At 37.7% G+C, this 21,043-nt stretch overlaps 1 protein-coding gene across 2 annotated transcripts in view; it reads right to left on the reverse strand.

Moving 5' to 3' along the window:
- The window catches only part of SLC4A4 (solute carrier family 4 member 4), a 346,379-nt gene that overhangs the window by 36,511 nt on the left and 288,825 nt on the right, over window positions 1-21,043 (reverse strand). For both annotated transcript variants that reach the window (XM_056111484.1, XM_056111485.1), the window contains exons 16-17: window positions 7,370-7,483; window positions 4,594-4,755 (exon numbers count right to left, since the gene is read on the reverse strand). In XM_056111484.1, the coding sequence (XP_055967459.1) occupies window positions 4,594-4,755; window positions 7,370-7,483 (276 nt within the window). The remainder of the gene's footprint in view (window positions 1-4,593; window positions 4,756-7,369; window positions 7,484-21,043) is intronic.

The following is a 21,043-nucleotide window of genomic DNA, read 5'->3' on the forward strand; positions in this document are numbered from 1 at the left end:
CTTAGTCAATTCTTTTATTTCATTGTCTAGACTATTTTAATGGCTTAGACAGTCTCCCTTGCTTTATTCAAAAGCAGTTATTTTTTTAAAATGCTATTCGACATTAGTGCTATATTCTGCATTAGTGCTATATTTCTAAATCTTTACACGTTGGCCTTTTAAACCTTTTCCTCTTGAAGAAAGTTTCTTTTGAAAGAAAGCAAGTCCTAGGCGCTATGTAATCTGATGTCAACCTAAATATAAAATGATTTTTCCCCCACATTGGTCAAATAAATTGTTGGTTTATCCTCAAATCTGTCAGTTTCTTCTGATAGCTATCCAAATCTCATTTCTATTCATCAATAATTACTACTCATCAAAATCCTCCCTATCCTTGAAGATCCTCTAAATATAAAAACATGTTAGTTTAATTTTCTTCCTAATGTGCCTACTACTGTTTTTGGTGCCTTTGCATCACATAAATGCTTGACACAGGCCTGGAGAAATAGTACAGCAGGTAGGGCATTTGCCTTGCACATGGCTGACTTGGGTTCAATTCCCAGCATCCCATATGGTTCCCCGAGCACCGCCAGCAGTAACTCCTGAGTGCAAAACCAGGAGTAACCCCTGTGCATCACCGGGTGTGACCCAAAAAGAAAAAAAAATGCTTGACACTAATGTCAGAGCTTGTGTGATTACATTATTTCCATTTCTGTGTCAAATGTTTTCAGGGCAAGGCAATATGTTTTATTATTCTTATTATTATTATATTCTTTGTATTCATGTTATTCTTTTTCTTATTATTTTTCATAGTTCTTATGTGGTCCAACACCATGATATCCATATAGTAGACTCAATAAATATGCATTGGAGAATCCTGTCATCTTAAGCCATCTAGTTCTCAGAGTTGCAGGCCTGGGAGATAGGCAATGACTGACAAGCATGCTAGTCCATGCTTCCCTTTCAGAGTCAGTGCTTTGATTATAAAAGTCCTCCTCAGATGGCATCACTATAAAGAGTTTTTGTAAGGTTATTCTCCACAGAGTCAAACTTATCATTTGTACTCCTAAGTATCATTTATAAACCTCTCTAAATCTGTATTTAGATTGATTTATAGTTTACATACAAGTCTGCACAAGTATTCATACACACACATGTACACACACACACACACACACACACACACACACACACACACACACCCCTATTCCTGACCCCTCTGTGATCCTTTATGTAACTAATAGATGGTTAAGCTAAACATTTTTCTCAAATATTTTATTTCTCTAGATCCATTCTTAAATGGCATTTATGTCTATGTTAACAAAGCATATACAATATGAAAAGGACAGTTTTACTTTCTATTCTTGTACTTAAAATAATCTGCAGTTTCAGAAAATAGAACATTCACTGGTGTATATTGAGAAGACAAGACTTTTTTTTTTAAACTTTAAGGGACACAGCTAACTTTTGAAGCATTTGCTAAATCCTGCTATCTACTGGACACTTGTGTTAGATGTGAGAGATCAAAAAACGATTTTAGGGCAGGCGCAATAGTACACTGCCTTCCATGCAGCCAACCAGGTTTAATCTCTGGGTCCCTTGAATCCAACAAGAGTGAGCCCTGAGCACAGAGCCAAGAGTAAGCCCTATATGGCCCAAAGGTGGGGGAAAAAAAACCTTTTAAATTATGGTCTCTGTTCCGAAGGAGTGTAGTAGATTTTTTTCTTTAACCATCTATCCATCTACATCAGAAGGTTAGAATACACCTTCTTCTTTCTTTTGGTTATGCCTTGTGTCTGTACATGCAACAAATCATTTTCCTCCATACCTGGTGTCAACTAACAATTTGCAAATCTCTTGACAGGATTTCTGTCTTGTTTTGTTTGTTTGTTTGTTTGTTTTGCTAAATATAAGTCTAGAACAGAATAGGTTTGGTGAATATTTATAAATATTTATGAAAGAATGGTTTTATAAACAAAAAGGTGAAGAAATATTTCCAGGTGAGCCTATAGTGTTAAGGAACAGACAGCAGGTCATGTAACTGAAATGCTTCGAGATGAAATTTGAAAAATGGGTCCAGATTTATATAAAACAAAGGCTCTTAACTTTAATGTTATTGGCATTTTAAACATTTCTTTACTAGTGACAGCTGACCCACATTACTGTAGGCTTTTTAACAGCTTCTCTGGCCTCTACCCTTTCTCACAGCTGAGATAACCAAAAGTATCTCCAAATACTGCCGAACAGTCCTTGGAGAGCAAATTAATTCTGGAAAGAATCAATAATGTAGAACTTTTGGTACAATTCTCACAGAAATGGGACACCACCAGAGCATTTTCAATAGAAATGTGTCATGTAAGGTTAGGTATTAACATGATTTCCCTATGAGGAATGTAGATGATCAGGAACAGGAGAGCTGGGAATTCAGTGCTGAAAGGAATCTGAGATGAGGGTTAGGCGGTGTGAAGGAGACAGAAGAATCTGAGAGAACAGATTTCACAAAATGGAGTACCAGTTTGAAGAATGGCATTAAAAAAAAGTTCGAAGTTCAAAGGGATCACTGAAGGGCCCAACCTAGTATTCAACCCAGGAACATCAGCATAGCAGGCTAACGTGCCCATTCTGTCCTGAGCAACCTGCTCACCTTCCATGGGCACCCCTGAGCCCTCAGCACTTGCCTTGATGCATCAGAAGTGAATTTTAAGCTTTCCCTCTGGCTCTAATAAGAATACGTGGGAGAGATGCAAGAGAAAAACTAGGGGAGGGAATAGCCAGAGGGCTGCTTTATAACTCAGGTAAGAGATGATCAGAATCTGAAAAAGGACGGTGGCAATAGGAATAAGAAAGGAAAAAATTTAAGAGTCCCATGTAGTTTTAATAAGGTACCATTTTCTATATTTCTTATAGTATCATATGAAAAACGTGTCAATTTTTTGGGGGGGAGGGTAGGCACATCTGGTGATGCTTCCTTTTTTGCAAACAGAAAGTGCTCAGGGACCACACAGAGTTCTGGGAATAGAACCCAAGTCAGTTGCATCCAAGGCAAGCACCCTACCCATTGTACTATCTCTCTGGTCCCACTATTTCTTTTTCATAGTTTATTGTCATAGTTTTCTTTCTCTCTTTTCTTTAAAAAAATTGAAGCGACATAATTTACAAAACTGTGATTATAGGGCTTCACACATACAATGCTCCTACACCAGACCCTCCATTAGAATGCCTGCTTCCCTCCACTCTCTCTCCACCTGTCTCTCCCAAGTCCTCCTCCACTACCCTTGGTAAGCCTGAATTCTGTAAACTCTTTCTCATGATCTGTCTTTGACCATTTGTTATTCCTTGGCTATGTTTCTTCATCTCCCACATGTGAAAGAGATAGTTCTGTATCTGTCCTTCTTTATTTGACTCACTCACCATGTGACCCTCCAGGTCCACTCGGTCCACTCACCAAGTGGCAAATTGCATGATTTGGCTTTCTTCTAGCTGAGTGGCATTCCAGTGTGTATATATCCACAGTTCCTTTTCTATAGTAGACCAATTCCTTATATTTCTTGCATTTTTTTCTTTCTGGTAGTTCTACTCTATTGTATATTACCCTAAGTAATTTCTTCTCAAGTTAAACTAAATTATAATACCTATTATTGTAAAATGCATGGTAGAGCCTGGCAAGCTACCTGTGGTATATTTGATATGCCAAAAACAGTAACAACAATGGGTCTCATTCCCCTGACCCTGAAAGAGCCTCTGGCATGGCAGAGTTGGGAAGGACGAGAGGAGAGGCTGTTAAAATCTCAGGAATGGGACGAATAGAGACGTTACTGGTGCACACTTGACCAAATTGTTGAACAATGGGATGACAGTGCTAATTATTGTAATTGTTCACAAGCTTCTTCTCCAAATGGTAGTTATCAAATAAAAACAAAATGACCAAAAAATAGCTAAAAACACTCTAAAGTAAGGACATTTTAAGCATTTCTCAAGACAGGTACCTCAGATTTAGTTATGTTCTTTAGGCTTATACATATCAAATCACAAAAAACTCTATGGTCAATAAAATACTGAGACAAACACCTAAGACAAAAATGGAAATACCATCTGCTTAAGTCCATAAACCATATGCTACCTGAATAATCTTTATGGTCAAATGAGTCACCTTAACAGTTATAGATATACATACTTGGTCAATACTAACCAAATTCTTGATATTTGTCTTCATTAAGAAAAATTATCATATTTAAATAAGATACAGAATGTTAATATATAAGTTGTAAACGGTTTCCAATGAGCTCTTTCATGGAAAAAAATTATTGAAAACAACTTCAGATTCTTTCTTTGTGTTTTTGAACTACTCCTAGCTCAGTGCTTGTTCCAGTGATACTTGAAGGACCATGAGATACCAGGGATCAAACCAGGTCTTCTGCATGCAAAGCATGCACTCAGCCTATTGTGCTGTCTCTCCAGCTCACAATTTCATCAGATTTAAATGCATGCTAATACAGGGTGATCTGACGGTGAATTCCTAAAGGAAATCAGCTAAAATTCTCTCAAACTTGAATGGGCATTTCCAGGTGTTCAAAGGAAGTAACGGCAATGGCACTCACTATGATGAATGCTTACCTTGAGTTTATGTTCTTTCCTGTTTACAATCACAGCTGTGATCTGCTGGTCCATAAAAATCAGAATGGTGACCAACAAAGCAGGGATAGCAGCTGCAAGGTAGACCCACCAGGGGTTTCCTCCAAATGGTGGAACAAACCAACCTCTGTTTGGACTTGTTGGCTTGAAGAAGAGAGAAAGAGCTTTTCAGAACAGTATTCAAACATAAAGCCAACATTCACTTTTGGAGAGCCAATCTATTGAAAAACAAACAGTTTTAACTGATAAATTGGACCAATATGATTATTTACCACAAGCTTTCTAAAAGGAACTACATGACTGTCACTATTTTAAACAGGGACTAAAACTATAGATTGATGGAAAAGAAATAAATGCTGCTTCGTGCATTTAAAATGATCTATGGTATGGGCTGGAGAAGAAAGAAAATAAGTAAGTTTTACGAAGCAGCCATAAGATAAGCTCAAAGATGATATTTACTAAATTGGCAGGCAAGAGGACAGGACAATGTGTAGGTCCCTAGCCTTGCATGACTCTGTCCTAGATTTGACTCCCAACAGCACTTACAGCACCCTGACCTCTGCCAATAGTGATCCCTGAATGCTGAGCCAGGAGCAAGCCAGGAGGTTAGCTGGGTATGGCCCAAAAAGGGAACAAAAAAGATGCAGGCAAAGAACTACAAAACAAACACAAACTTTGTTCATGGATTTTCGCAATGATGCTCAAATTGTTTCTACTATTGCTGGACTGAAATAATTTTATAACATATATGCATACATACATATATACAACAACAAAGTTAGATATGTTGTATTTGAAATAATTTAACACATCTTGGTGGTCATTGCTGTTTGGGGCTGGGGGTGCTCTAGCAATGACTGGCCATTTGTGCAGGTCTCATGGTTTATTCCTTGTGCCCAGTAATGCGTTGTTGCCCGGGGGGTCGGCAGTGTTGGCGGCCCCCACAGCGACACCTGGGCCACAAGGGCTGGTGGTGCTCTGAGGCAGGATCCATAAAGTGCCAGGAATTGAACCCAGGGCCTAGCACACAAAAGGCAAGTGCTTAGTTCCAGTCCTTCAAGCTCTCTCCCCAACTCCTGTTTTGTCATTCACACATGAAAGAGGACTGAAAATTACTTGTTAAATCCTCCTTTAATTATCATGGAAGATTGGAATATATGACTGTTTTCCCAGTTTTTCATCTATCGTCTGTTAGCACATCACTCATTTTTACTACAGAGGAAAAAAAATTTCCTACCCCTTTTCAAACAAGGCAAATTAGCTAAAATAAAATCCTATCAATGATATAAAGTAACAAAATATGAGATTAATACCCAAGAATAGCTGAGATCAGCACCAGGAGGATTACTCCATAGCTTAGAGGCCAGCTGGGCATTCTGGGGGAAGGGGCAGCTCAGATAGAGAACGGAGCACCAAATAAAGGGTGTTTGGAGGATCCTCCCAGGAGGGGAGATGCATGTCAAAAGTAGACTATGGACTGAACATGTTTGCCACTCAATGCCTCTTTTGCAGACCACAACACCCAAAAGGAGAGAGAGAACAAAAGGGAATGCCCTGCCACAGAGGCAGGGTAGGATGGGGGGGGGGCGGGGGAGTGGAGGTGGGAGGGATATTATCCATGGTGGTGGAAAGTGGGCACTGATGGAGGGATGGGTATTTGATCATTGTATAATCGAAACCCAAGCACAAAAAATTGTAAATCTACAACTGTACTTCATGGTGTTTCACTCATAAAAAGAAAAAAAATCCTATCAATGAATTATTTTTCCATATTTACTATCAAGAATATCTCACTCCTCTTTTTTGTCATCTGTGTCACTTTGTTTACAACTCCATCCTTAATCTAGTTTAATTTTACTCCCTTAGCAAGACTATGAACTTGTAAAGAGAGAAACTTGGTTTTGCTCTGCAACACCTGAGCAAATCAAGCATTAAATAAATATTTCAGTTAATAATCAAAAGAAATAATGCATAGAATAAAATAATAAAAATTAATCATTGAATGAATAAGAAAGTACCTCTGCTAAAGAATATATGATAGCATAAATAATACAGAAAGTTTTCTATAATGTAGAAATCCCTTCTCTCATAAAATACTTATTAAATTAAAACAACATTTTATCAAAAACTTGCTATATTTCCTTAGCAAGTTTATTATTTCAGTAATGGGGAACTAGAAATGTGTCAGAAAATAGGTAAAAGACTTAGAATATAAAGAATATTAGAAAATTAGGTAGGAATATTTAAGAATGTTAAAAACATAAATTTTATATATTGGGCCTGTACATATCAACATATCAATAGGTTTATAAAACCTGTACCTTATTGATAATAAATAAAATTCAAATTATAGAGTAATGCCTATGGATACAGAACAATGCGGATGTGTGTATATATCTATATATCTACATATATATCTATATATATGTATATATGCACACATATGCGTGTGTTAAGTTGTTTGGTAGCAGGAAAAAAGTATTAAAATAAATATTTAATCTTTGCATCTTAATTTTTACTTATTAGTTTCAATCTCTACTTCATGATCAGGATCTAAAATAAAAACATAAAGGCAAATTTTCAGTATTGCGACATTTATAACTAAATGTGAATATAGTGTAAACCTTACACTTGGTCCTCCCCAGGGACTGTTTTTGAAATGAACAGTTTTATAAAATTAATTCAAAGATGGGATAAACTAGAATTGTGGGAACAAAGAAATTCATTAAGTTCCACAAATGACCAATATGTCACCTACCTTGAATTCGCTTGGCACAATTAGTTTTGGAGTATCCACACCTATCAGGGCATCTATTACACAAAAGAGGAGGATGGACAAGATAATGGCAAAGTCACTGATCAGTTTTCTTGCCTAGAAAGACAAAAAAACAAAAACAGAAATCAGGCAGCTCTGGATACATACATTTGCCTATGTTTCAACTAAATGCATCTACATTTGCTAACAGTTCACAGAAGGGCCTTCATCAACAGGTTGACAAAGATATCATGCTGTGAACAGATTATTTTACACCACTTTTTCACCAGGCCAGAAAAGTTATGTGTGTGTTGGAAGGAAGAGGCAGAGGAGAATCAAGGGAAGTCAAGAGAACATATCCCTGAAACGACCTGCAAATTTTCTTTCTGCATATGACACAAATGAGATGGGGGTAAGAGTAAAATCTAAATGTGTATCATGAAATTTTGCACTATGATGTAGAATTTTACTTACTATTCAGGAGACAGCAATGTGAGTATGGAGTAACAAATTCCATAAGGCAACCAGAAATCGCTGAGAATCTAGCAGAGATGGGGTTGTAAGTTCTAGTGCAACAAGTGAACTCAAAAGTCAGAGAAATGTCAAGTGATAAAAGATGGAAATATGATGCCTTCACTAACTTCTTCAAGGAAAATATTTTTCTCTCTAAGCTAGCTCTTAAAATGATCTGAGGACATCCTAGTGGAGCAGCTCTTCTTCAGCACTACTTAAGCGTAGTCACTAGTATTTGAGAATCTACAAGTATCCTCAGCACCAGCCTGTAGTCTGAGCAAAGGGAGGCTCTATGGGATGTAGTTGCAAAACCTAAAACTTTCCCATGAAGTGGATGAATAACAATCACTTCTGAATCAATAGGGAAACTTGGAACCATTTAGTGGCTTGTCAGTCCCCCCACACCCACCAAAGTGTTTAGGACACAATTACTAAGAGCACTGGAGAGATACCTGAGCTTTCCTGTAAGATGTGAGCGCATGCTTGTGCATAATTAGATATCAAACAAGAACTTAGTGGCTAAGACTTTTCTTGGTCTCACTGACACCACAGTGAACAAAACAGACACAATTTATGTCCTTCTGAAGCTTATAGTCAATTCATGGAATGCAAGTTACTAGGGCAAACGGTTAATTTTCCTATGCATGAATATAAAGGAAGATAAATCAATTATGAATTTAGTGAAAATATAGTTGAACCTAGCGCCAATAAGCTCATCAACTGGCTATGATCCAGAGACTCAGAAATAAATCTCAAAGGAGATCACAAGTTGAAGAGATGCTTTCAGATCCCATGTCAGGCTGCAACTGTCTGGGGCACCCACCCCAGAGGTGGAGTGGGTGAGCCTACCACCTACCCAAACAGAGCCCTGGCAGCCCAAAACCGTCATATTCCACAACCTCCACCATGCCCACAGCCCAACCCCACTGCTAAGGATGAGCCTCATCCAGAAATTGTTCTGTTGAAAAAATTCAGGTATGCAGATTTTGTGACTGAAATCTCCAGCTCTCACAGAGTCAGGGATGGGCTGCCTCCTCCCACCATCCTGTTCTGGAAGCCTGGCAGTCACACCCACGAACTGCCTCTGGTGTCAAATAAGCTCATTAATGGGCCATGATCCAGAGACTCACAAATAAATCTCAAAAGATCACAAAGTTGCAGAGATGCTTCCAGACCCTGCACCAAGACTGTCATCCAGTGCACTCAAAGTCATTATCCACTTAAAAATTTAATTCCAGCTGTATTACCCCATTAAAAAAATTTTAACTCCTGAAGGGTATGGCCTTGAATGTGGCCTCATGACATCTAAAACTCTTCACCACCGATGAATCAGAACTACATTGGATGGGATGTAAAGTAGAATGCAATTACGATTAAGAAAATATAAACATACAAGGCTTAACTGGTAACAACATGTTAGTAATCCCTTCTTCAAGGGCTTAAAGGCTTCATGGTGAGATAAAACAATATTCACACATCTTCTAAGGAAATACTTTTTGATCATTTTTAGAGATGATGTCAACAATATAAAATAAATTATTCTGGGCCTAGTATAGGGTGGTTGGGAAAATTGTACATAATGGTGGTGGGAATGTTCACTGATCGTGAGATTGGTGTTGGAATATTGAATGTAATAAATCATGAACAACTTTAAAAAAATAATAAAAATATTTTTTTTAAAAAAGAAAGGAAATAAAAAAATCTTTATACACACAAATAGTTGCAGGACAGGGTTATCTTGAAAGAGTACTTAGAACTTCCACTGTACTTAGAACTTTCACTGACATGTTCAATGAAAACTGAAGTAAAGAATGAAATTTATTTGACAATGCTAAATGTTATAGAAGTGTTCAACTCTTGACCATCACAAAGGATCACAAATCTTCATACCAAGTAGCAGCAAGATCAAAGCTCTTTTGAATAAGAGATATTTTTTTTACTGTCTTTGGAAAGTTAGGTTTAGCTTTCTTGAGAAGTATGCAGAAGAAAATAAAGCCAGTAATGGGATCTTTTAAGGGGCAAGTTAACACAGATGAATTATATTAATCCCATTCCAAATTGATGTCATGGATCATTATCAAGTAAAAATACAGTATATTGCTTAGAAGCAAAGTTTCCATACTCAGATGACCCCGGCGGGAACTCTAGTACTATTATTTCTTCATTCAAAATATTTTGTCTTCTGTAGTTTCAGTGAGTTCATCTAAAAACATAGAGCAAAATAATCCCTATATCTTTCATTTTTTTGTTTTAATAATTAAACAAAATAAACTATGTAAGTGCTGAACATAATTCCTAAAACACAAAATCTAGTATGTGTTAATTAGCTATTGTATTTCAAATTGGCTGCAGAAACCAATGAACCACTAAATAATAAATATATGGTCAGGAGGTCTTTGAAAGGAATCTTCAACTCCAAGAACTAAAAGCCCAGTAATAATACAGAACTGCCACTCGGAGCTAATTTTGTTTGGAAGAATCTGGATTCCCTGCAGGAAAAAAAGAGGATGCTTCCCAAGGGCCTCACTACTGCAGGAAACTTCCATTATTTAAGTTGTGTGCAAGTTATTGTTGACATACACAGTTCAGTGTAGTCTAGCAGAAGATGCTGATGTGAAACAGGGTTGGGACATAGAAAATGTTACAACTGGATCTCTGATCTAGTGAGTCATAAATTGCTGTAAGACTGAAGGTCACTGCAAAGGCAAAAAAAAAAAAACCCTCCATATTATCTTACTTATCAGAGTCCTAACCTTACTTAGCAAATCTAACCTGTTGACACCTTAGGTACACTAAAAGTTGTTCAAAGAGCAGAGGTACGGTTACAAAAATCACAGCTGACTTCCTTTTAACAAATTTCATAAAAATGAACACCGAAGATGGGAAATAAACCCAATCTAACATTCTTTGGTAGAAATATCCGTAGTACCTATACTTTTGACTCTGCTAGGGCAGAGCTCTGCTTGACTGGAATCTCTAAGACTGCTGCTTCTTTAGGTAGGAAAGAAGGAATCCCTGGTCATCTGTAAACCAAATACCCTGAAAAATCCACACAGCAGATGACATCACCAGAGAGGACCCACAAATGTTGCTCCTGAATTGGCCTCATACATTTCGCGAGGTAATGGGGTTAAGGCATAGAATCCTCAAAAAACAGCAGAGTACCCCAAAACTCTAAATTATTTAAGAAATTATTTGAAAAATATCTCAAAAATGATATTTTATATAAATATAAAATCTATGTTTTGATTTTGATATTTTGATTTAACTTTTATATGTTATGTAATGTTGAGTAATTTGCTAGATAAATTTATCTCAACTTAAAATATACATCTTCTTCACTCATGAAAATTTCCATAACTTTCAAATCCAAATCAGCATTGTTTTCAAAATTATTCTTGTTGAAGAGCTATTCACAGGGGCTGGAGCGATAGCACAGGGGTTAGGGCGTTTGCCTTGCATGCTGCCGATCTGGGTTCGATTCCCAGCATCCTGTATCATCCCCTAAGCACCGCCAGGAGTAATTCCTGAGTGCATGAGCCAGAGTGACCCCCCCAAAAATAAAGCTGAAGAGCTATTCACTTGTGTCAATGAGGTAACTATGCTTTCAAATAACTATTCAATTCCTTTGATAATTTATTGAGCAAAACCTTCCTGATTTTACCCTTTATTAACCACAAGACTAGAGGATACACAATTTTCTTATAACACAGTAACATCCAAGTCTCCAATGGAGACGTTACTGGGCCCGCTCGAGCAAATCGACGATCAACGGGAGGGCCTTTACCTTTACCTTTAATTAGCTTAATATGAATAAATATTTATTGTCGGGATGGAGCGATAGCACAGCAGGTAAGGCGTTTGCCTTGCAAGCGACCAATATGGACGACCCGAGTTCGATTCCTCCACCCCTCTCGGAGAGGGGCAAGCTACCGAGAGTATCTCGCCTGCACGGCAGAGCCTGGCAAGCTCCCTGTGACATATTCGATATGCCAAACACAGTAACAACAAGTCTCATGCTGGAGACGTTACTGGGCCCGCTTGAGCAAATCGATGAACAACGGGAGGATCATGATATATTTATTGTCAAACGTTTAGAAAATAAGAAGGAAAGAAAATCCCAATTCCACTGCTTAGGAATAGTTTTAATCTTTTCTTTATATATCCTTCTTGCTGAGTAATATACAGCTTTTCATATACTATGGAGGAGTTTACTTACCCCTGTACTTTATTTTTATTTTGTTGGATTTTACCTATCATAGTAAGCATTGACTATAGTAAATATGAGTTATTATTCCCAAATCTCCTACTCCACTGTTTATATTCCTTCTAACTTTTTACTATAATATCAAAAGAAATCTTTGTAGATAACTAAGGTTTGCTAAAATAAACTGTCAGTGAAATATGTCAATGTATGTATGAAAATATAAGGTTTTTAAAACATATTGGTCAAGTTTCCTTCAAAGATACTATGCTGATTACTATTTTTACTATTCCAAAAAAATTTATGAATGACTGTGGATATTTTAATAATTAAATCCTGAAACAAACAAAAATTAAGTTCAATCTCTAAACATTGACTGATACTATATGAGAAAGAGTCAATGAGCTACTCTCAGCTTTGAAGATGGAAAGAAACCATTTTAAATAATCTAAGGAATCAGGGAGTCACTTGAAATGTAAAAAGGCAAGGTTCTACCCGCAGCCTTCAGGAGGAATGCAGGCAGTTCTGCCAACACATCGTTTTAGCCAGTGAGACTCACTGTTCAGACTTCTGAACTCCAAATCTCAAGACAGACATGTATTTCCTCTCTCTCTCTCTCTCTCTCTGTCTCTCTCTCTCTCTCTCTCTTTGGTTTGGGGCCACACCTGTTGCTATGCTCAGGGGTTACACCTGGCTTTACACTCAAGAATTAGTCCTAGTGGTGCTCAGGGAACCATATGAGATGCTGGGATCGAACCTGGGTTGGCCTTCTACAAAACAAATGTGCTACTTGCTGTACTATTGATTTGGCGCCAGAAATGCGTATCATTTTAAGCTATCATGTTTGTGGTAATTTTATACAATACTCATGGGGAAATCGCAAAGATATATATAATTAGATAACAGATGTATAAATTTTGGGGAGAAATTCAAGTATGGCAGTACTTATCTATAGGAAGTAGCTAAGAAGACAGGTACTAGTAAAAGTCGGGCTATGTTTCTTAAAAATGGTCAGAAAAGGCTACTCTACTAATAATGTTATTTAACTTCATTAAAAATCACAGTCAGATTTATATGTTCTGTGTAAAATTCTCTCTCTAATTCCCCTTCCATCCCTTAGGTTGTAGTGTATAGTTCAGTCAAGTAGAAATCACTCGAGGATTGATGTATTGCTGAATTGATCAGACATTCATTTCCAAGAGACTGGATCCAGTTTAAACTTATTTTACCTAGTTCATTTTATATTCTACTCTAAATACTCTAATTATAGAGGGTAGGTAGTGGTACTATTTTAGCAGATTACTCAGGCTTACTCTATGCTAAAATTAAAATTTACTTTGAATAGGCAAAACTGAAAATAAAACCAAAAACTGGCACTAGAGATGTCAAACCTTGAATATATATAATTTATCAGATATACTCTATAATGTGTGTATAGGAGCTTTGAATCTAACTTTAAGGAGGAAAGAGTTACTTTTTTTTCACCCTTCTCAAATTCCAACACATTTAGATAAGAGGAACATATACAAATTTCCTTTCAATTTTTGAATTTTTTTCTTTGCATCAAATTTGATAACCTTAAAAACTGCAAAATATTCCACTTAAATATATAAGAAAATTCAAATTAGAAACCTAAATTTACTAGTTCCCTCTAGCTATTATTGCTAATAATGGGAAGAAGAGACAAATTTTCTTTGCAAAATACCTTTTTCTGCAAATCGATGTCTAATACTGTGTATTCAAAGACTTTAAACCTAGCTCAAACAAATTAGATATCAATGGTTTCCATCCAATTCCAAGTCTCTTCAGGCTTAAACTTCAATATTCTAGCAATAAAAATGATAGTGCTTTAAGAGAAACAAAAATTTAAATCACTCATACATATATATTGAGAACCTGGCACTTAAGATACACAATATGTCACAAAAATCCCTATACTCATTCAGGAACAAGGGCAGAGAAAAGAGTCTAAACCCAGAATCTCCCTTTTTTATTAAACTGTTCTTACATTTCTTAAATTTTGTTCATTATTTTTAGCTATAAAAGGAGAAAAATCCACAGAATTGATGACAAAATACCTCAATCTAGTAAACAGCAACCAGTTTAAATATTTAAACTACAAAATCAAAGAAGAAATTAAGTGAATGGCAAGAAAAATTCAAATAACCATACTATTCTCTTCTTCTTGGATGAAAACAACCTAATAAATCTATAATAAACATACTTTTCATGAGGGATGATACTATATTAATTATTAAGAGAGTCATAATCATAGAGACACCAACTGTGAGAAGATAATTAATTTACATGGGAAAAAATAAATTTGGTTCCCTGAAGCCCCAGAGGACATTTGGTTTTCACTGTGTGGGGACTGCAGCTGCTCCTAATTTAAACGGGGGAAAGGTTATGAGCCTGCAGAGCAGTTATCAATGGAGGGAGCTGTTTGAGGAGACAATTACAGCAGTAGGTATCCTGCGGGTTTTCAATAAATATTAATTCATGGTGTCAATTCCTCTCATGACCATGGTGCTTGAAAAATGCTAATCACAGTGTAAAGAAGCATTTACTCTAGAAGAAAAAAATAATCCATGCCATCCAAATAGGGGCCCTTTGGCAAGGACGAAAAGGCACAAAGTCATGAGAATTTTGAAATGTTGTGCAAATACAACACTGTAACAGGAATAGGTGTTAATATCACTATAGTAATAATAATGATAATGCAATGCACTATCAATAATAGTCATTGTAACAAAAATTCAATGAAAATCAATAATAGTCATTGTAACAAAAATTCAATGAAAGGAAAATCTGACTTAGATTATATCAAGAATTTTAATACCATAATTGCTAGAGCAAGAAAGAGAGGAGCAAGGGCCAGAGCAACAGTATAGTGGGTAAGGTGTTTGCCTTGCATCACTCAACCTGGGATCAATCCCCAGCATCCTACATGGTCCCCTGAACACTGCCAGGAGTCATTCCTGAGTTCAGAGCTAGGAGTAACTCCTAGAAGGGAGTGTGTGTGTGTGTGTGTGTGTGTGTGTGTGTGTGTGTATGTGTGTTTGAGAGAGAGAGAGAGAGAGAGAGAGAGAGAATGAAAGATAGAAAAAAGGGAAGGAAGAAAGACAGAAGGAAAGAAAAAGTGGAAAGAAAGAAACAGAAAGACAAAAAGAGAAGGAAAGAAAAAAAGAGGAACAAGAAAAAAGGGAAGTTTAATAAGCAATTTCTCTGAGAGAGACTTAGCATTTGACAACTGAAATTTGCCATGGAAAAGAGAATTGTTTACAAATGTGGAACAGAGGAGAATATAATGAAATGAACTGAGTATTTTTGAGACTTCAGCAATCACAGACACTTCCTCAAAACTTTTGTGCCTATGGCCAGGACGATATCTCAGAGGCCGAGTGCCAGGCTGGCATTGCACTAGGCTCTTAGTGAATGGGATGGTCCCCTAATCAATCACTAGTGGTTATAGCCCTTGTTGCTGAGCACTACCAGGTGAGGTCTGTCCAAACAATACCACCGCAAATAAACAAATAGATGAAACTTTCCCTGGGGACTGGGGTGATAATACACTTGATAGGACACTTGCCTTGCATGTGGCTGACCTCTGTTCTAGCCCTGACATCCTCTATGGTCCTCCATGCACTGCCAGGAGTAATTCCTGAGTACAGAGCCAGGAGTAACCCGGAATTACTCCGAGTGTGGTTCAAATAGCAAAAAAAAAAAAAAAAAAAAAAAAAAAAAAAAAAAAAAAAAAAATCCAAACAATAACAAAATTTCAGAAACAAACAAATGATTAGATCATACAGTAAATGCAATGGGTTTTGTTTTGTTTTGTTTTTTCCTAAATTGAGGTATCACAGTTTACATAGTATTGAAGTCATTAACTTATAATTGCAGAGCTACTATACCAATCCATCTACCAGCACATAAACAGTTTTCGGGTGTGTGAAATCTGTCATAGGAAAGAAACGCTCAACATGTTTTGTGCAGTTGAGAAAGCAGAACTCAAGAACAAAAGCTACAGAAAGGTAGACCTATGTTTCTATAAAGAACGACATCAAAGACACAAAGTTCCAGTTGTGGGAGGCTCTCCAGCAAGTCACAGGTTACCACCTGACAGAAATTAGGAGGCAACGTTGGCCTAATTGGTTCTCCAAGTCCAGACCCTAAAATGCAATGATTAAGGCTCAATCATCTAAATTTCTTGACCCTCTCACAGGATTTTCTTGGGAGGACTACTCTAAACCCATTCTCAAAGGTACTATCACTTAAAAGGAAGGTGACTTTATTATTTTAATTAGGAAACAAACACTGTAGGGGCCTCCAGGAGATGGGTGTGATGGCTTCATGTTTGACCAGCCAATGAGGACTGCTCAGGCAAACTGAGGGGGTGGAGGGTTACCAGATTCACATCATCTTATAAATGAAAAACTGAAAAACAGTCTATGAAATAGTGGATTCCTGATCCAGGGCTAGTTAGGGCTATGTCTTGGGGAGCCAGGACAAACACGAGGTGCCAGGGATCAACTCAGTGTCTTGTATATGGAAGATGGCAATCCAAACTTTTGGCTATCTCCCCTGGCTCCCAAGTAAAAATTTAAAACGCATCATATACACAAATTAGATGATCTAGAACAGTAGCAGGAGACTGTTTTGTGTTAAGGCATACACTTCCATTTGGGTAGTAGATCACTATCACTATCATCCTGTTCAACGATTTGCTTGAGTGGGTGCCAGTAACGTCTCCATTTGTCCCTGTCATGTACTAGTGTAGCCGGATGGCATATTGGGGGCTCTTTCACGGTCAGGGGAATGAGGATCATTGTTACCATTTTTGGTATAACAAGTACGCCACAGGTAGCTTGCCAGGCTCTGCCGTGTGGGTGGGATACTCTTGGTAGCCTGCCAGGCTCTCCTAGAGGGATGGAGGTTTTTGTGCTGAGGCTCCTGTGGCATTGCCGCGGTAGATATGATAAATAAATAAGCTGAAAGGGTTCAGGTCCAACAGGGTTCTGTGACCCTTCTGTCCTCTATACAGAATCTATGTCACAAAACATTTGGGCTAACCAGTGTTTCAAACCTTTTTTGTTTTAAATTTTTTGCATTATTGAGGCAATATTGATTTACAAATGTATAAATGAATACTTTTAGGGATACAACACTATCCGCATTATTTTTCTTAGGGCTCAATTCAGGTTGGCTTAATTTTTGTCATGTCCATTAAAGTATTTGAAATCTGTGCTGAATTTCTATCAGATTAATCTATAAAACTTATTGCATTTATTTAGAACATATATATTTGTGTTATAATTATATATGTTGTCATTCTTACATAAACATGAAAACATTTTTTTACTAAAACAATGTGACTTTAAAAGTTACCATCCTCTGTATAAAATAATAAAAATAAGAGTATGCTTCCCTTTAACAGTTAAAATGATTTCCTGCTGAGTCTTAATGGCATGGTGTTGTCTTATTTTTCCTATAGGAACCAGTCAAACATCACTCGGTATCATTAACACCACTATAGACATAGGATACATTGTTCACTATTTCTTACTTAATTCGTATACTTTTGTTTAGTTTGACAATTTTTTTTTACTAACACCAAGAAAGTTTGTTAAAGAAAGTGGAATAGATATGTCATTTGATTCTGATAATTATTTATAAAACTAAACAGACCCAGCTTTTGTAGAATTATCACATGCCAATATTTTAAACAAGAATTGAAATTTTATATTTAATTGAGGAATTATAAATTTTTCACATAGATATAAATAAGTATAACAGGCTGAATGTTTAGTTTTTATTAAAATTTTTAATGCCCTACACTTTCCCCCCCTCATCCATAAATTCAGTTCCTCAAAGATCATCATAAATTTTTTTAGGTCAAAGAAGACAGCAAACTGTGATGCTGAAGACAAAAAGCATGAAAGAAGAATGATCAAGTGAGTCACTCTCATTCAAAAACCCCAACAAAAGTTAAATTCCCACCATAAGTCAGGCCTATGAATTACTGATCTTTGTTATCACTACCGTCTATTATTGAATCAAGCGTACATCAGAGTCACAATTTCTTCAATATTTTATTAATATACTAATTATATGGTACAAAATAGTGCTTCTTTAAAAAAAAATCAAAGAACTCGTTCAAAATGTTATCTAAATAAAGTGTCTAAGTGTCATACCATGTTATGTGGTACTTACTGGTTTTGTTAATTGAAATGACATTAATAACAAGGTGACTTATTTCATTTCATTTTCATTTCATTTCATCATCCTGTTAATCGTCGATTGCCTCGAGCAGGCCCCAGTAACGTCTCTTTCATCCTAGCCCTGAGATTATATTCAGGGCTCTTTAGGAGAATGAGACCCATCATTGTTACTGGTATTTGGCATATTTGGTAGGCCACGGGGAGTTTGCCAGACTCTGCCCTGTGGGCAGGCTACATTCGACAGCCTGCAAGTTTGTCCAAAGTAGGAATGAGATAATAAGATGTCGCGCGGCCGCGAATGTGGCCGCGCGGTTCCGGGATCTGGATTTTATAGTCTCTGAGTCTTGGCCGCTGATGGGATTACACGGCGCCAGGGGGCCAGGTGGTGGGTGTGACCCCCGCCTACTGGAATTTGGAGGATCTGGGTGGAAGATGCTCGACTCCAATTCGAGTAGGCTTGGAGGTCTCGGCCCCGGAACCCGCGTGGCTTTGTCCCTCTGCCAGTACCTTCAGGTGTGCGGAGAGTGGTCTCAGCATGGTGGTGGCTGGTCCTGGAGGTCTCCGGCTGCCGTAGCCCTGGCCGGGGCGGGGAGGAAAGCTCAACCCGCTCCCCTCCAAGGGACTCCGGGAAGGAACACCGAGGCGCGGGGGCAGAGACTGCACTGCTCTCGTCCAGGATCTGGATTTTATAGTCTCTGAGACCTCCAAGCCTACTCGAATTGGAGTCGAGCATCTTCCACCCAGATCCTCCAAATTCCAGTAGGCGGGGGTCACACCCACCACCTGGCCCCCTGGCGCCGTGTAATCCCAAGGTGACTTATTAAAAATGTAAATATCTAACAACTCAATCAGTTCATACGAATGTTAATTGCTACTGACTGTAAGAGTGAAGAAATTAGCGATTCCTTATGAAAGGCATTTTAGGGAGTGGGTTAGAGAAAGAGAGGTGTTAAGGTGAATGCCTTGCATGTTGCCTGCCTTGGTTGACTCCCTGGCACAACATGGGATCCCAAGCATCAAGAGGTACAGCACTGGAGGCCTCTAAAGAACCACCAGGGTGGCACAGATAACTGCAGTGTCTGACTAGCACGTCATTCTTGGGCCAAGGCATTGACCCGTCAGCCCCTGTTGGCAGAAAATTTCTAGGAGTGGTCCCAGAATCTACAAGAACCAACTCTGACGTTCTTTTCCACATAATCTCCCCCTAAAGACATTTACATTCTCACTAAATACATCAGCTGTCCACAATTAATTTAACTATATATCAGAATACTAATAACTGCCTAATTGCAGGTGCTATAGCTTTATCAGTTCAATTAATGGAACTCCTACTGTATCCTTAAACTATTGCTTTCATTTTGTCACCACATATATAGTGATGACATCTCTGTTCCATTGATAGGAAAACTTAATAGTTGCAGATTCAGGAAGAACACATCATGTAACACATCTGTTACAGACCATCACAGATGATGCAGTGATGCTCCTAAAGGAAGTTTTATGCCAAAGGTTCATCTAAAATCTTAAAACTGAGGCAACAGACCAATAAATAACTGTGTGAAATAACAAACAGGCATCTCTAGCAAGAACAGGAAGGATATACAAAGGCAACGGTCAGTGGAGTAGGCGTGGTCACCCATTATTCTCCAAGCATCAAGTCTCTCTGAAAGTGCCTTCTTCACAAGCTAATGCCTGAAAGACATACTTTGAAGGCAAATTACTTCATCTTAAATGCTTATTCAGATGAATTGCTGGTGATTTTGGAGGGGGCAGATGTGGAAAAGTGGGTTAGTGACCCTGGTATAGGCAAAGGTAATAAGGTTCTGAATCAGGTGAAGAAGAGATATTACAGGATAAGCAAGAATATTCGACAAGCTGAATTTAATAATGAAAACCATGAGAGGCAAATGTGACCAAATCAGATTTTGTCTTATCAGGTCCATTTTCTACTCCTTCGAACCATGCTCTCCGATTTGGGAGCTGACCTATTTGGTCTACAACAGATCCTTCACTTTCAGGATTCCAGTTTGGTTTTCCCAAAGAAGTTCTTCTCCACAGGTCATCAGAGGGAAGAGAGTGAGATCAGAGAAGAGATTTCTGTAGTTATATACTGTGAAAAGGCTCAGGCTGGCTACAAATCCAATGTCACAGTATCTCTCAGGCCAGAGATCTCTACCCTTCGCTCTTCCAAGTCCCAGCAACTCTCCCTTTCCCCATCCATTGGGTTATAGTGACAAACTATTACTAGCACTTTAGGTCATTGTGACTATCACATTACTAGACACTGAACTTTCCCTTGGTTTCCATAACATTAACCTCAACATTGCAAATAATTAAATCCATCAAATTCTTCTTATATGAGCACAATGCTTGCTTCCTGCTGGGACCTGAATGCGATTTTTGAATTTTGATCTTGGGAGAGTATACATATAGGGAATATTATTAGCTAAGATAAGAAATAAAAGATGCTAAATTCAACTGTGAACAGAAAAACCATATTTTTAATTGTGCAATATGACAAGTTTGTGGTTCATGGATAGCAAGAGATTGCAACAGCTGTCAAGGATACCTGGCATAAAGATAAAGAAAATTTTTAAGTCCTGGTTACTGGTAAAATAAAGTTTAATTATAAAATTTATTTAACTTAAGAGATGGAATCAGAGAATTCTTTAAAATTAGAACCCGAGATTAGGATGCTTACCCCTCCCTGGCTCAATTCTTTAGTGAGAGAGTTCAACCCAA

Source organism: Sorex fumeus, unplaced genomic scaffold (assembly GCF_029834395.1).
Source record: "Sorex fumeus unplaced genomic scaffold, SorFum_2.1 ptg000013l, whole genome shotgun sequence".
In the NCBI taxonomy this organism is placed as follows: domain Eukaryota; kingdom Metazoa; phylum Chordata; class Mammalia; order Eulipotyphla; family Soricidae; genus Sorex; species Sorex fumeus.